The sequence below is a fragment of the Haliaeetus leucocephalus genome, unplaced genomic scaffold (genome assembly GCF_000737465.1).
Source record: "Haliaeetus leucocephalus isolate CR32 unplaced genomic scaffold, Haliaeetus_leucocephalus-4.0 Scaffold536, whole genome shotgun sequence".
In the NCBI taxonomy this organism is placed as follows: domain Eukaryota; kingdom Metazoa; phylum Chordata; class Aves; order Accipitriformes; family Accipitridae; genus Haliaeetus; species Haliaeetus leucocephalus.
In genome coordinates, this window is record NW_010972972.1 from 6,752,819 (window position 1) to 6,769,511 (window position 16,693).

Below are 16,693 nucleotides of genomic sequence, written 5' to 3' on the forward strand. Positions count from 1 at the left end.
GGAAAGGCAGGTCCTTGTTTTCCATCCTCCGAGCCGTATCAGTCCCTTCACTACAGCGAAGGCCCAAGAGGATTTGTTGCTGGATTCCTGTTTTTCAGCACTGGTGATCTGGAGGCGACCAAGGTTTTTGCAGGGACTGATGGAAAAATGCTAAGAAAGAGCAATTTTGCAAAAACAGTGGGACCCTACAGCAAACTGGTTGTCTTAGGTACCTGTGCATGGAAGACACAGGGACCAGTGAAAAGCTATGCTTAATCCAGCAAATGTGATTTTTCAGTGTAGTCAGGAGAAAATATCAATGGAACCTGGAGAGGATATTTAATTTCTGCATAATGCAGTAATGTGCCCACTTCTGTTGTCATCATTACAAAACTGTGAAGGTTTCCATGACAGACTTGGAGTTTTGCAAAATCCACCTTACAATGGGATACCAAAGAGTGCAATCTGTTTAATTCTACAAAGAATCAACAGGGAGGTTGCTTTCAGCCCATAAATACCCATACGAGGAAGGGATTTCCAAAAAGCTTTTTGATCTATACAGGAAAAGGCAAAGCAAGATTCAGTAGCTGGGAAGAAAAGATAGATAAATTTGTGCAAGAAATACTGTGCACGTCTTCAACAGAGCGGGTAAATCAAGCCTGGGAACAACTCAGCAGGGCACATCAGTGGAGGACACTACTGCTTCAGCATTTAACCTTTCTGCCTGTATTTAGCCTGGGTTGCTGGCTTTGCCAGTCTGCTCTGCTCACTTTCTTCTGATTTATTTGTTGCAGACTTCAGAAGACTCTTCCTCTGAGGATGCATGCTCTTTGTTCAAAAATATATTTAAAATACTTCTCTGCCTAGATCTCTGAACTCTCCAACTGATTGTAAGAGTAGGGCTTTATTCTTCATATTTTTATTACCATGACAAGCTCGCACAGGGAGACCTCAGTCCCGTGCAGGACATTCTGGATATTAAAATACCAGCAAAAGCAGTCTGATCTCATGAGAACATATCCTGCTTAACACTTATTTCTTTCCTTCACAACAATACCAACAGCAAGCAATTAGCCCAACCATTATAAGCAATTAGTCTGACTATAGCAAACATTTTGAAGAGTTTAGGCATAATCAGTACACCAGCCTGACTGGTCTCTTGCTGCAAAGTGTCTTCAAAATGAATGCATATGTTTCTGCAGTTTTTAATTTTATTTACTATCTACTTTTTTAAAGACCCTTAACCCAATGATCAATGTAAAGTAATCCCTGTTAAAGAAACATGCACAATTCGTATCTGATGTTTCTTTGCTCCCTTGATGCAATGAGTTGTTTTTGTCCCCTTAATTATAGTGAACAGCTTTAGATAACATTTCTCCAGGTCTTAAAAGATTTTATTCTAGCAAGCTCAGGCTGCAATGTAAAGGAAGGAAAGTAGGTAGTAGCTGAGAAATCATATGGGCAAGGACCTTGTGCCACCTCTGTCTGTAGGTAATGGAAGGAGACTGGCAGCTCCAGAGGAAGAGGTGTTTCTTAGTAATGTCTAGATTATTTTCTTAGAGGTGCTCAAATGCTGGCAAGCCTTGGAAGCAATGCTTACCGATGATCATGTTGGCCAAGGATGCCGTGAGGGAGAACTGCCTCTCCAGGAACTTCCCCATGAACGTCGCTAAACCAGCAACCATGGCAGAGAGGTTGACCTGAGCCAACACCACCAGCAGGTAGACGGGATGACGCAGGTTCCGCAACAGGACCAGAGGAAAATCTGAAAGGAAAAGGGAAACCTGTTGCATACAGAGGAGGTGTACAGCAAAATATTAATCCACAGAAAGTGGCAAAACCTTGAATTAACTCTTTAGAAGTGGTGAGCTGTTCTGGAGGTTTCATTTACAAAAGGGCAGAATATGTGCTTTCAGGGTTTATCATTTCAGGCCTTGATTGTGTGACAATTTGGATATTAAAAAGTCAGGATGAAGGGTCAGGACATTGCAAAAATGAAACACATGAAAATTGCAAAACAAGGTGAGAGAGGGAAGCCAACGATCCCTCATCCCACCTGCCTCAAGAGCTAGCTGTGGGATGGGTGAATCAATGGCAGAAGTTAATCGTTGCAAACGATGAAGCAAAAAAGTAGGGTTTTCGGTGTGAAGACTGTCCAGCCTCAAAGTGAACATCAGAAGAGAGCAACTGCTCTCTGGACACATCCCATCCTGGCAGAGCTCACCTCCATGTATGTTAATCCTTTTGATTTGCTGCTAAAGTCAGTCATGCTTATTTTCAGCTGAAGCCCATGCAGTTGAGACTGGGAACTGCTCTAATCATGTGCACGCAGGCAGCGTATAAAGGGTCTGTGCCAGCGCAATGGGAAACTGTTGGAGGCATCAGCATCAATGGAATGGAATGGAAGAGAAGAGAAGAGAAGAGAAGAGAAGAGAAGAGAAGAGAAGAGAAGAGAAGAGAAGAGAAGAGAATATTTTCAGTTGGAATGGACCTACATTGATCATCTAGTCCAACTGCCTGACCACTTCAGGGCTGACCAAAAGTTAAAGCATGTTGTTAAGGGCATTGACCAAATGCCTCAAACACTGACAGGCTTGGGGCATCAACCACCTCTCTAGGAAGCCTGCTCCAGGGCTTGACCACCCTCTCAGTAAATAAATGCTTCCTAAGTAAACCCAGAATGAAGCAATCAAGAAGATTGATATCTCACGTCAACACTCGGGTGATGTGCTCAAGCAGCCCTGAACATCTGCTAATGCAGAGGAAAAAATCTGCTGCCTTCTGCAGCGATACCTCCTGCTAAGCTCTTCTTCAGAGCTGCCAGGGTCTTATGATGCCTTGGGAGAAAGGCAAGTGGCTCTGCAATATTCTTCAGCCTCAGCTGAACCTCTGTAAATACTGTCTATCTCTCCTGCCTTCAACAGGTAGACTGTACTGGGATGGCTGAGAGCAACATGGAAACCTGCATGTCTTTCCCCCACCGCCCATGGGCTGAGGGCTGCAGCGTTGAGTGATTACAGGCGTTGTTACAAACACACATGGCCCGAGCTAACACGGCCTCGGTTTCTTTCCCTGAAGCTTTCTGGCAGGGCTTCTGCTAAAACAAATACAAAAGTAGCTGGGAAGTCATTAAAAGTTAATTTATTTGTTTGCTGCGGTTGCAATTTCAATGTCCTTTTTGTTTCAATCATAAAACTGTATCTTTTGATTACAGGCAAGAAACACTCCAGCAAATTCCCCTGTGGCTGAACCCTTACTGCTTATGAAAAAGCTATCTTCAGCCTGCTCAGCAAAGACAGCTGCCCCGCTCCCCGGGCCACAGGAATCAGGATGCCTGGTGCTGACACCCACCAGCTGGGAGGCTGCAGTTCTCCTTCGTGCGCATCCAAACCCACTTTCTGCTCCTGCCTTTGCTCCTCCTGAACCATCGCCTTCCCCCTTGCTCTTCGTCCGGCTTTGCAGCACGCAAGCAAAGGGCGTGCATAAGGGCAATTTCCAGACAAACAGATGATGAGTTTCCCAGATGAGGGCTCTGAAAGCCAATATGCTGAAGCAGAGATAAGGAATTAACAGGGAGGATTAATGCAAGGGCCTGCCATAAATTAATGGTGTTAATTCTTAGCAGCTCACAAACAACTGGGGCAATCTTTCTATCTGCTCCAGCACAGAGGCGCTGGGAGATTGCAGCAGGGAGAACTATCCAGTGCTTGTCTGAGAGTTGCCCAAGCTCTGTATTTGTTTTAGCTGTCCTAGAAAGTTATGTGAAGAGCAAAGGTCCCTCTGTGGATGCGAGGGGGTGTCCCATATACAAAGGCAAAGCTTTTGTTCATGGGAGTATTGCTTCTCCAGCTCAGCACTCTGCTCTCAAGGTTAGGCAAGCAGCTGAAGACATTGGGGAGCAGCAAACTCAGGGCACCAGAGGGGCTCCGAGCATGCAAGGCACATTCAAGGACCCTGAAATACTGACACGGTGGAGAGCTGGGAGGCTAGCAGTCCACCAGAGAGGGAATGAGCTGCGATAATCTCTGCGCTAGACCAAGGTGAACCCCAAAGAGGGGAGGTGGTTTTGCTCTTAAGTATCAATAGAGGTCTTGCTTTTTGAAGCATATTCCTGCCTAGTTTGCATACTGAAATATTGAAAATATGAAACCGCAACTTGCCTGCTGAAAGATCTCCTGAGAGCTAATCCAGCCTTTTGGAGGAGATAGTGGGAATCTTCCACCAAAAAGATTTCTTTTCCCTAGAGTTCTTTGGTCTTTTCAATCAAACTACACCCCCTCCGCCACCCCAGATCAGAGCTATAAAGCTACGACAGCAAGCAGGTCTCCCAGTTTGTGGTGGGAGGCAGCAAGATTGCTGTCCTCTGCAATCACCATCTCATTACTAGTTCCATCTTCCTTACAGCTCCAGAGGGGAGGCTGGGCAGATACTAAAAACAAGTGGAAACTTTAAAATAATAATAAAAAAAAAAATCATTGAAACCATCTTTAGGCACAATAGAGAAACAAACAAGTCACAAGCCCAGTGTTTCAATTGCTTTGAAGATCACCTTTAATGGATTAATTCTCAGTATGTGCAACAGAAGCTGCACATCCTCCCAGGTGTTTTCAACAGAAGCCTAGAAATTAGCAATGGAAATTACTTCAGGCTAGCTAAATCCTACTTTCTTGATTACTGTGAGCAGGTTCAATGCCTGCAAAAGGAACACTTTGTGAGCATGAGGAGCAGGGTGCAACCCAATGTCACGCAGAGCATCTGTGCAAGGGCCAAGATCGTTCCCCACAGTGCTCTGACTTTCCTACTGTTGAATAACTCTAGCGAGTGGAGCCTGCTCCCTTCTTGGGTAATTGACCTCATTGTTTGGAAATGTCCCCAGTGCTTTGCCTGAGTATTTATCCTGTACACAACTCCATCCTGTTATTGCTGATTGTGGAGGGAAAAGCTCTTCCTGTCCTTGAGGCAGAGTTTCCAGGGCTTTGCAAACTGTTCTCTGCTCATCATACCTTGCCCCAGAAAGATTTAAAACCCAGTGGCTTCCAGAGAAACAGAGAATGTGAAGCACCTCATGCGATGGGCTCTAACTTATCCTCATTTTGTTCCCAATAAAAGGCAAAAATTTCCGCAAGCCTTATTTTGCTCTCAGTGATCTCCATGTGCACTGAAGCAACAGAACAAATGACAAAATGCATTTCCTTCTCCATAATCATGCTTCATTTTGCATCATTTAAGCTGAAATAAGTGACTAAACAGCATTGCTGAACATCTTCCTCCTCCAGGTCAGCTTAGTAATTTAAGGTTTGCCCCTGCCAAGCCCTTAAGAAAATGATGAACCCTTTAAGGCACTCTTCAGCCTTATCCTGCTCAAGGAGCAGCCTCAAGTGCTTTGCTGAATCACAGCCTAACCAGGCAGTGTCTTTCTCATCTGGAGCGTCCCCCAGGCTTGGGCCAGCTTTGGAGCAGGACCTGCATTTTCTCCACCCATCAATGCCGAGGGAAACCCTTCCCCGCTCCCTCCAGCTGACAGGCAAAGGGACACTTCCCAATGGGAGATGCTGCCTTCCTCACAAGCAAAGCATTCCTCACCCCAGATTGAGTTTGCAGACATCCCTCATGGGTGGCCCATGTGAAAGTATGAGGCCAGTTTGCAAAATGCTTTAACACTAGTGACGGGCCAGTTGTCCAAGTGTTGACTCAATTGACTCCAAGCCCAAGTGCTTTGTTTGGGCAGACCCAACACTGATGGTGCAAACCTTCTAACTGAAAGTGGATGAAGATCTGCAGATGAGCCAAGTAACAAAGCATAGCCCTAATCTCCAGGGCCATTTTACAACCTACTTGAGGTATTCAAACACCTCAAATGTGTTCAAACACTTCAACCAGAGGGAAGAGTCTGTCTTACAAGGGATGCGGGAGGAACAGCACTGAAATACCATATGGAAAAATCTGAGATCTTGTGCGGTCGCTGTTTGATCCAGTCCCTGCTGGTATCCTAATGCTTTCCTTCATCCCACCCTGAACAGGGGACCCAGAGGCATCAGTGACCTTCATCCCACCCCAAAGAGGGGACCATAGCCATCAGCAACCTTCATCCCACCCTGAACAGGGGACCCATAGCCATCAACATCGGGCAGGTCTGGGGCTACCTGTCCCAGGGACAGCACCAAAGTACCAGGCAGCTCTGTGAAGGGGACCATCTGTAAAAGCTCCCCTCGAGATGCAGACGGACCAGCAAGCAGATGAGGTCCAATCCACTTCTTGCCAATAGCCATCTCCAGCATGAGGCTTAGCCCCTTGCCCATAAAACTAATGTATTTTTTTACAAGCAGTGAAAAGGCATGAGCATAAAACTGAATTAATATACAGGTTGCTATTTCTCTTGTAAGATATTATAGGAATCTGCTTTGTGTCGTTTCTACTGGTGGATTGGCAGTGCCCATCTCCTGCCTTTCTGCAGAGTGGTCTCCTGCTCCCCATGCTGCATGCAGAGATGCCAGATGCAATCAGAAAAACCAAGAGGTACATCTCAAGGATTTCACATCACAACCCCATCAGTTCCAGCCTGCTGAGATGACAAAGTGGGACCCCTTTCCTTCAGGAGCCGAGTCATCCTTTTGTACTGGGGTGTGGTGTAAAAAAGGCTCCCTATGAACATGGTACAGAGACCAGACTGTCCTACAGCATTTCTCCATCACGTGTGTTTCATTCTGCCTCTCTTTCTAAATGACAGAAGGTACGAAATTGCTAGATGATTCAGGCTGGAAAATCTCCAAACGCTGTTTTCATAAACTATCGTATAGAAAAGAATAGTAAAAATAGAGAGGAAAGAATGCTTGGTGACAGAAAGAAGAGACAAAATAAGCAGGAGAGTCACAAAATGGGAGGTAAAATTCTCTTTCCAGTGACCCACAGATGAGCTAGCACTAAAGTCTTCAGACTTCACCCAAGTTGTCCCCATCTACACCATCACACACTAGCTACCATCCAGTTTCTGGCTCTAAAAACAGTTTTGTATTAGAAATCCCGGTGATTTCAGCAAGATTGCTCTTCTGGCAAAAAATACAGACACTTCATTTTTTTCAGAACTGGGCTGTAGGGGATAAATTCTCAGAAATAATGAATTTATTAGCATAGCTCCCACAGCCCTGACAACAGCAACCCTGATGCAAACCCCGAGCCAAACCTGCAGCTCGAGCAGAGGTAAGATATTTCCTTCTCTCTTCACCCAGGAGCAGGGAGCTAATTTTTATTCATTTTTCAGAGGCAAAGAGCAGAGTGTCGGTGTGAAAAATCCCATCTGAGCACTGTAAATCTGTTCCCACGCAATCGCTTCCATCACACCGGTTTTCTAAATTGACAGTGCAACAAGGTCAGTGGGGGAATAAACCCCTGACGCTCTAATTTAGCATTAGGCTAGTGAGCAAATGGTGCAACTAGCAGAATAAAAACCTGCCCACGCTTGTCTGGCTGTGCCTGCCCCAGCACTGACCTTAATAAAACAGAGGATTTCCAATAAATTAAAGGGATAATATTCAGGAAATATGGAGGAAGCTGACATGGATTGATTTCAGAGGGTCACTTTTCTTAAGTAATTGCCAAAGTGCAGAGTATTTCCTTCAAAAAAAACCAGCCCTGAGCAGTAACCTTCACAGACTAAAGCCCAGCTGATTCCCTTCAGCACAAAGAGCCTACTCATTTCTAAACAAGCTAATTGCACTGGATTAAGATCACCCTGTACAAACATGCATCTGATTTTTATTGCTTAGACCCTGGCTCCAGGCAGCACTGGCCATCCTCGGTGGGACAGGGAGGGCGGTCTGGCTTGGATATTGTCACCAGCCTTGAAAGAGGGGGTCTGAGGAGGCTTTTGGAGGTGAAGAGCTGCCAATGCTGCTGGGGGTCTGATTCCTGCTATGACCTGGGAGCTGAGCAATAGCAGCTGGATGCACCCAAGCTGCAAACCCCCCTCTAACTGGGGGGCTCTTCACCTTCCCATGGCTCTGCTCTGGGCTCACAGCTTGCACCCCTCTTTCCTGCCTGGCTTTGGGCTCTGATGAGGTTTTGGCCGCCTGTTTCCACTGCCCAGATGAGCTATAAAGCCATGCAACATTGAGAGCTACCAACCCCAGATGCTTTGATCAGCATGAGGTGGAGCAGGGTAGCCAGGATCTGATGGCAAGCATCTGCTGTGAGCAGACCAGGAGGAGATCTGCAGATCTAATTAAACCCAACAGGACACCTAAGTTGTACCTTGAGGGCTTATCTAGGAGATAGGCTGAACACAGGGAGGAACATCGCTTTTTCTTGCCAGCATTGCAACCTGCCCATTGCCAGGACATATGTTTGCGCAAGCAGAGAAACCTTGTCCAAGCGTGAGGTGGCGGATGCGCACACTTACGTTTGATGAACTTGGTTAGAGAGAGGTTTTGCACGTGTTCGGATCTTGACCTGAGCTGGCTGAGCACATCCCCGCTCTTCTTGTTGTCGCTCTCCTTCCCACTTGCCACCTGGGGACAGACAAGAGGCTATCACTGCACCGACCATGACAAAGTTTCCACTGAACTCGCTTTTTCTCTCCCAGATTGTGACAGACAGCAGCCCACGCTTCTTGCAGACAGAGTTTGTAATGTTTCTGGGCTTGGCCAGCACTGTCCATGCCCAGTGTGGGATGTGCAGCCACCGCCGGGCAGGCGTCCTCCCACCCACGGCTGCTGCTCCGTGCCCGCACCATCGGGTCTCCGACGGGGCTGAAAGCATCCATGCCGATGCCTGCGCTACTGGGGTAAGAGCCATCTTTTCCCAACAGTAATGAATAACACTTCCTAAATATCGAGCTTAGCCATTACCCAGGTACAGCATGCCACACACTCAGCTCACATGAATATGGAAATTCAGGAGGTGTAAGCCTTTGCATCAGGAAAGTTGGATACCCTTAGGGAGATGCTTTTCTTCCCCAGAGGGTCTGTTTTACCCCTGTGTGCGGGGGAAGGAGGCACAGGAACCCAAGGAGCGATGCACCTAGACCTCCACCCAAAGCAGGTTTGGACACTGGTTTTGGATGGAGGATGAGCATTTCCCCTGCGTCCCCTTGTGTCCCCTAATGAGCTGCTGTGCAGGTGCCTTTGCCCCTGCTACAGGTGAGGAGACCAGGCAGCAACTGTAGGAGGGGAAGATCCAGGCGAGGAGGGGGTCTGGGATGGAGGCAAAATATTTTTCACCTCCTAAGCTAAGAGGGGCTGACCCAGAGCAGGGATGTGCCAGGGGGCATGGAGAGTGGACACAGACCCCTTCCCTCTCCCAGCCCCTTTCCGTTCTTCTCCTGCTCCTGGAAACCCCAGCTGAATTCTAGCAACTCCTACTCTCTTCAATGCTTTTGATTTCTTTTAGGCACATCTTTCCCACGGAACAGCAGCAGAATGGAAGGGACATCCTCTCCCATCCTGGTCCATGGAAGGGGACAGATCCTGCAGCTCCCTCCCCTTCTTCCTTCTCTATTCAGGGGAACAACACTTTGCAGCTGGAGGTCAGATGGGTCCAGGTGTCTCTGCCTCATTTAGCCTCAGCTGGTGCTTACAGCTCTGCAGGACGCTAACGCAGGTGCTGGCAGGATCTGTGCCGAGGTATCACCCTGCCACCGCTGAAAAGCAAAGAGATGCTGGCAGAAGAGGAGAGGTGGAAGATGGAGGGCTTGGATCATCTAAGGTCCATTGCAGCCTCATTAGATAACTGCACGTCTGAGGCAAGCGTCCAACATCCCATCAGCAAGTGGGAGGGGAGGATTTCTTGGATGTGCATCCCATCCCCTGCTCTGCAGGCTTTTAGGGGAATCACTGGACGGAGGGTATTAATTAGATTAGATGCGCTACTATACATGGGTAATAGCAGAAAGTGTTTAGTGGGAGTGCGGTTTTCACGGAAAACCACAGCATATTTTCAGGCAGAAGGACAGAGCCAGTGGCCCCATCTCTGACATCCCACATCAGCTCAGCAATGGAGTTGTTGCAACTCCCGACACAAATTTGAGTCAGACAAATAAGTTCATTCAAAAGAAATTAGATGTTCTTAACTCACAGACAGCTCTTTGGCTAAAATGATCTCTTTTCCTTTGAAACCAAGACTGATTATTAAACATCAGAGAGGTCAAAATGTCCCATGCTGCGGATGCCACATTCCCTTTTTGAAGAGCCTCTACAAGGCAAAAGTGATAAAACTCCTTTCACTGTTTTTATTGCTAGAGCTCAGGGTTTAATACATCTTTCAAATGCAAAGATAAAATCTAGCTTTCTTTCACTTTTCAATTAGGTTACAGGGTCTCTTCTCTCTGCTCTAAAACCGCAGTGTTTTCCAAAAATACATTCAAGCTGTTACTGACTGTGGCTTTCTCAGCTTCCAGCTGTTTGTACTTCAGAGAGCTAACAGTCTGCTGGGCACTGTCTGCACATCGGGAAAAAAAAAAAAAAAAAGCCCCAAATTCCCCCAGATTCCCCAACCTGGGATGCCTCTGCATGAGCGTGACCCTTGCAAGTGGGACATTTCTGTGCACATCTGCTGGCTTAGCACCCGCCCAAGGATCAGCTGCTGTCTCTCCCCATGGAGCAAAGCCCTCGAGGAGGAGGAGGAGAACTCCTCTCCCTGGGTTGGCTTGGCCCCATTAAATATTTTTTTGCACTGCCTGAAAGGATCAGGAAATGCATTCCTCTGGGATAAAGCAGGCACATTGGGAAAGCAAGCTGTAGAGGGACCGGCACAAATCCTGCCTGCTCGATGCGGGCAGGGAGGCGAACGATGCTGTGTCTACTGTCAGAGACGCTCAAGCCCTGCCGAGGATGTTGTGCTCCTGCTGCAGGGAATTTTAGCATTACTCAGAGCAGACAATTTGGCAAGCCAGAGTCAGTAGGTGCAATAACACGGGCTGGTTGCTCAGTACTACCCTGGCTGTCTGCTGCAGCATCATGCCAAGGAAAAACAAATAAATGTGGGAAACATCTTGCAAAATGTCCCCACGCTTGGATTTTTCAGGATGGTTCCTTAAAGGAATCAGTTTCCTGGTGCACATCCACTGGTGAATGGGGTCTCATTGCATCTCTTGTTTTTGCAATGGGATTTTAGCCATCACCATCACTTCTAGCCTCATGGGGAATGGAAGAGGCAGACAGGCTTTTGAGGAAGGAGGATGAAGCTCCCCCCCACTTTGCATTGGGAAGAACATCCCTAACCTGACTTCAACCTGAGGAAAGCCCCCGTTTCCCTGCAGGGACATGAATAAATCAGGTATGACTGAGCAGGGCTGAGACCTGGACTTGCTTTGCAGGAAAAACAAATGAAGGCAGCTTGCCTGCGAGCCAGGCTTCTGCTTTCACCTGGCTGCTATTGCACCTGCGGGAAGGGCAGCCAGAGGTGCTGGCAGTCTGGTTTTATTCAAATACACCACTAGGAAAAGGGATAAATGACCTGCTCTGTGACAGAGGTTTCCCTTGCTTAATTTGAGGCTTCTGTGGAGTGTCCTTCTGGTTGTGCAGAACCTGGAGCTCCTGGCTCAGTGAAAAATAAGGTCAAAGAAGCTATTTTCATATTAAACAAACAAAAGGTAAAACCTCATGGCTTGAAAAAGAATTATTTTCTTCCTGACAAGGTCATGCTCCCTACAAACTCTTCATTATGCCTCTTCCAGCAAGTGTGGGTCCCACCAGGGACCCTGTTTCCTAGAGCATTGAAATAACCAGCCAACAGGCACCTTGCTCACATGAAATGGGATGATTATTTTTGGCTGCAGTTTGCTCCTGTCTTTAAAGCTCCCTGGGGAAAATCTGAATTTAGAGACCAGCCCAATCCTGTAACATGCCAGTGGCACCACCACGCCCTGCCACTTGGCCCCCAGATAATGCCCTGTATTTCTAGACTGCCTTTACTGGTGCTTTAGGAGCTTTAATGAGGCAGCCTCAGAGCATTGCAGCCCCAGCAGCAAAGGTTTCCAGACGAAGACTTAGCTTTCCCTGTCCATGCTCTTTAACCTTTCCCCATTAACTGATAACCCAAATTGGAGCAGGCGTTTAAGAGAGTTCCCCGCCAGTTATTTTCATTTTGCATGCACTGGAAGTGCACCAGGTCACTGCTGAATAAATGTGGGAGGATTTGTATAAATGCAGGCAAGCTGTCCCGAGACAGAAACTGGAGAAGTTATTTTTCACTTCCCCAGCACCATTGCACAATGTCTCTGCCTGCACAGAAGGGTCGAGTCACTGACCCGGCATCGTCCCACCACGCTGGACCTGGGGTGTCCGCTGCAACCCCTGGGGACAACCCCAGACAGAGCTGTCAGCTGTTTGCACCCTGCAAATACCCTCCGTAGGTTGGGAAGTTCCCAACAACCCTGATGCAGGGCAGGAGGTTCCTTGCAGGCCTGGGCATGCTGGTGCAATCCTGTGATGTATCCAACAGCAGCACCAGCATCCATGGGGTATCCTCAGGGCAGGGCAGGAGGGGTCCTGGCTGCATTTTACCTGCAGGAGCTTTTCCTCATCACAAACCTTCTGCTTCGGGACTGGAGGGACAGGCATTGCCTGGACCTTGCCAAGCAATGCCACCTCCAGCAGGAACGGCAATGCCCAAACATTTGAGATGGACATGTGTAGCCAGGACACAAACACATCTCTTTCAAGCGTTTATCTGTGCTTGCAGCCCCTTCCTGCTACTATGCTTTTTTAGGGGGATGAAACAAGTTGATCCAGTCTGCAGGTTGTGGTTCTAAAGCTGCCAGCTCTCCCTGCTCCACAGCTTGAGGCACTGCCCAGACAGATGGGGTTTGCCCTGGGAAATGGGGGGTGACTGCTTAACCCTCGGCTCTGCCACGTACATCTCCTCCAGGATGGAGCTGCATGTCCGGCTTGGCGTTCCCCTCTTTCCTCAAGCATCTTCTCCAACTATCCAGCGGGGCAATTTAAAGTAAAACCTGGAGATATTGTACAGATGACAGGGGACACGTCCTCCACCATCCCAGCAGAAAATCCAGGGAAGAAGCATGGTTTCTTTCCACCCCATCTTTGCACTTCTCCTGGCTTGTGAAGCTTTGAGATGAAGAAGGATGCAACATGAAAGAGGCATCATCCTGCTCATCTCTTCTCTTTGGCACCCACATGTCCCCCAGATGGACGGGCTACCTTGGGTTAGGGGCTGATGGATCAGCAGCCTGTTCTCCTTCCTCAACAACACTGGTCTTTAAATAAATAAAGGGAATGCAGTAGGTCTAATCTCTACAGAACTGAGCAAAGCAGAACATGCAGCACCAAGTGAGAAACCATTAGCAAAAAAGTGAAAATTAGGAGAGTAAACACAATATGGCTAAATAGAAGCAAGAGAACACAGCATCCCAGAGGGATGTACTGAGCTGCTGGGAGGTGCTGGTGGCTTCCTTGGTGGTTTGGCGCAGAAGCCCCAGCTAATATTTTCAGTAACCCCCTTGGCGTGGTGAGAAGACATGTACTACTTAGTCTGCAGAGGAGAAGGAAGGTGGGAATTGTCCTTACAGAGTGGGCTGAGACTCCATATAAGAAAAATTAGGCAACTAGAGAGCTGAAATAACAGAAACTGAACCAAACTTAGTGCAAAGGTCACAGCCATGCACTTGGGGTCTAAAAATAATTTCTGCTGCACAGCTGGAAATGAGAAGAGAATGACAAATAGCTCCAGGTCTATGTCTTCATAAGTCTATGGTGAAGCCAGGGAAGGAGTAAGTGAAATGTGAGGAACAACCGAAGACGGTGTTTCCAGGAGAGCTGGGGGAGTGCAGACCCTTCTGCACCACCACGGGAGACCAGATCCAGACCAGTGTAGCACCGGGAAAACCAGCTTGTGGCTGGGATGGGTGATGAGCAGGGCTGCTGGGATGGAGAAGCTCTTTGGCAGCAGAGGACTAGCTAACCTCCCTTGCACAGCAAAAGGAAGGCTTTCTATAACCATGCCAATATGGCAATGATTAGGAACAAATATTTAATCAGGACTAGGGGCAGAATAACAAACTAAAGACTAAAATATAGACTGAAGATTAGACAAAGCTTTGCAACATTCAGGGAAATAAGTTTTTGAAACCTTCTACCAGTGAGACTTAGGAGGAAAGCACTGATGAGATGGACTGATATCCCGAGAGGATTACGTGACAGCAAAACAGAGTCTCCAGGGCTTGGACATGACGGGGACATGTAGACCTGCTTCCCATAAAACCCATCTGAGCTTTCTCACGAGGCATCTGTTTGCAGATGACGTGCTGAAATTACAGAGAAGGCTTTGTCAGGGTGAGGAGGAGGAAGTGTCACTCACCCCCTTTGTATGGCGTTTGGGAGACATTTGCTTCTATGTGACTTCGGAGTGTCAGAACGAAACCTGAACGGGGAGATACCTGGGTGTACAAGACCGATCTTGCACATGAGAAATGCTGAGCAAGGGCAATGCTCCTGCTTTTGTTCAAGGCTCTCCCAAGAGGACCTTTCCCCTTTTCAAACCCTTTTCACATCACCCATGAAGATGCAGGGACTGGGGAGGTGCTTTACCAGCTGCAATGCAACAGTCAGTAAGCCTGCAAGACAGACAGACACTGTGTCCAAGCAAAAGCACAGCGAAAGCCTTTAGCAGTCACAATACAACTGCCTGGATTGGGATACGATAACATTGCCAGCAACGGATGGTAAAGCATGAGCTAAACTTTGGCTACTCAGCAGCTGGGAAATGCTCAGGTGCTGTAGTTCCCCACAATCCAGGACACAACCTCAAGAAATGGTTCAGGCCCATGGAGGCAGGATTAAACTGGAATTATTGGGAAAAAAAATGGTCTTGACTGGAAACGGTTTGCCCAGTAACAGCCTCATCTTCACACCCCCTGCCTGAGATCATGACAACTTTATAGCTTTCCTGTGATTGTCCCTCAAATTAGATTATTCAGGATACTTTGGTGCTAGAAACTTACTGACAAGTTTCAAAGCAGAGAAACAAAAATGTTCCAGGCCCAGAGTGATTGATTTATGAAAAAAGATCAATAGAACAAACTCTTATTATCATTAATGTTAACTTTAAGTGCACAAGTCATTCCAGGAACTTCAAAGAAAGAAGCTATCAAATAAAAGTAAAGCTGAAACGCAGTTGTAGAATAAATAATCTAGATCTGTCTTGGCTGATGGGAGGAGGCCAATAAATCTCCAGATAGACAGAGAGCTGTGCTGTTATTCAGTGTTTGCTGAATGATGCCCATTGAGGAGGATGGTCCTTGGTCCACATCAACCACCAAGGGCTCAGATGAGTTGTATAGCGTGAGGCAGGAGAAAAAAAGGCAAATGAAGGTAGGGTGAGAATCAGAGAAGAGAAATGGTGCTTTTGGCAGTGAGGACTGAGCCAATGGCCAGTCTTTGCTACTGGGATCTTGTTTGGAGCACTCTGCAGCTGGGAAATGTACCCACAGCTTAGTGTGGACACATTATTCCCAGGCAGCCCATTGTCTACTGAGACATGCGTGGTCCCAGGGGTCTGCAGACAGCAAGTGGCACAAGGACAGCTTGGCCGTGAAATTCCTTTTCGGCCTCCAGAAATGAAACCCCTAGCTGGTGGTGCAGAAACATCTCAGCTTCTTCTGTGGACAGAGCAGATCTGTGCTTTTCCCAGTTGTCATTATGGCTGCCGTGCCTGGAGGTATTTGCTGTGGATACGATAAGGCTTTACAAACACAGTGGAAAAAAACAACTGTTGCTTTGAGCGGTTGCTCTGCTTGTAGCTTCTTTCCTGCTTTGGCCAGGCAGAAACCCTGAAACCGAAGGCAGCCAAGGAAATGCTGACCATCTTTGAAGCTGCAGCTGTATTTAGGCAGGGTTGATGCAAAGGTTATCACAATGTCCATTCTTGCTGATCTGCTGGTCTGTAAAACCCTGCACTGACCCCATACCTCCCCTCCCCTCTGCAGGGATGGGGCTTCGTGCTGCAGAGCTACCGGGGGGGTCCCACCTTTCCTCACTGCAATGCCCCATCTCCCCCTCTCCATCCCAAACCAGACCCAAGTACAGGAACAACAGCTTTGCTCTGTGCAGTGAGAGGAAACCTGGAAGCAAACCTGAAGCCACAGCACGAGCCACCGCGGTGCCAGGGACCTGCTGGAAAAGGGCAGCTGCTCCGGCTGGGGCAGAGGAAGGCAAAATTGGGGTCAGTGTTTTACCAGAGCTGAGCTTTGTGCCTGGAAACACGCATTTCCTTCCAGTCTTGCATGTCTTACCAACTCTACCCATCCCTTCTGCAGGGTTTTGCAATATATCCCTGGCTGATGCTCTTTTGAAGGGGAACCATGGCTCTAACAAGTTCAGGTTCTAATAGTAATTCGGTGACCTTAGAGATGCTGCTTCCTCCAGCTCGCTGGAGAGGAAAGGGGGCTGCCCTTCATGATCGAAAAGCGGTCGTGCTTATACCCTTAGCTGAACACTGATTTACTCCAAGGGCAAGCAAGAGAAAGTGATTATATATTTTTTTCTGCTATGCCCACAGAAAATCACCCATGATAATGCAGATTTCCTACAAAGCTTTGAGTGCTTCCACAGCAGACAGATGTTTTACCTAGAACAGCACCTGGCAAAGTTTCTAAAGAGGCCTTTTTTTTTTTTTTTTCCAAGCAGGGACCCTTCTGCTGGTGGCAGTGCTGATACCCCATGGGACAGGCACCATCTGGCTTGGGCAGGCCTGGGACCTCCCC

At 47.7% G+C, this 16,693-nt stretch overlaps 1 protein-coding gene across 1 annotated transcript in view; it reads right to left on the minus strand.

Moving 5' to 3' along the window:
* SLCO2B1 (solute carrier organic anion transporter family, member 2B1) overlaps positions 1-16,693 on the minus strand; it is a 46,394-nt gene that overhangs the window by 11,513 nt on the left and 18,188 nt on the right. Inside the window, exons 7-8 of the mRNA XM_010576670.1 lie at positions 8,375-8,483; positions 1,580-1,744 (exon numbers count right to left, since the gene is read on the minus strand). Coding sequence (XP_010574972.1) covers positions 1,580-1,744; positions 8,375-8,483 — 274 coding nt within the window. The remainder of the gene's footprint in view (positions 1-1,579; positions 1,745-8,374; positions 8,484-16,693) is intronic.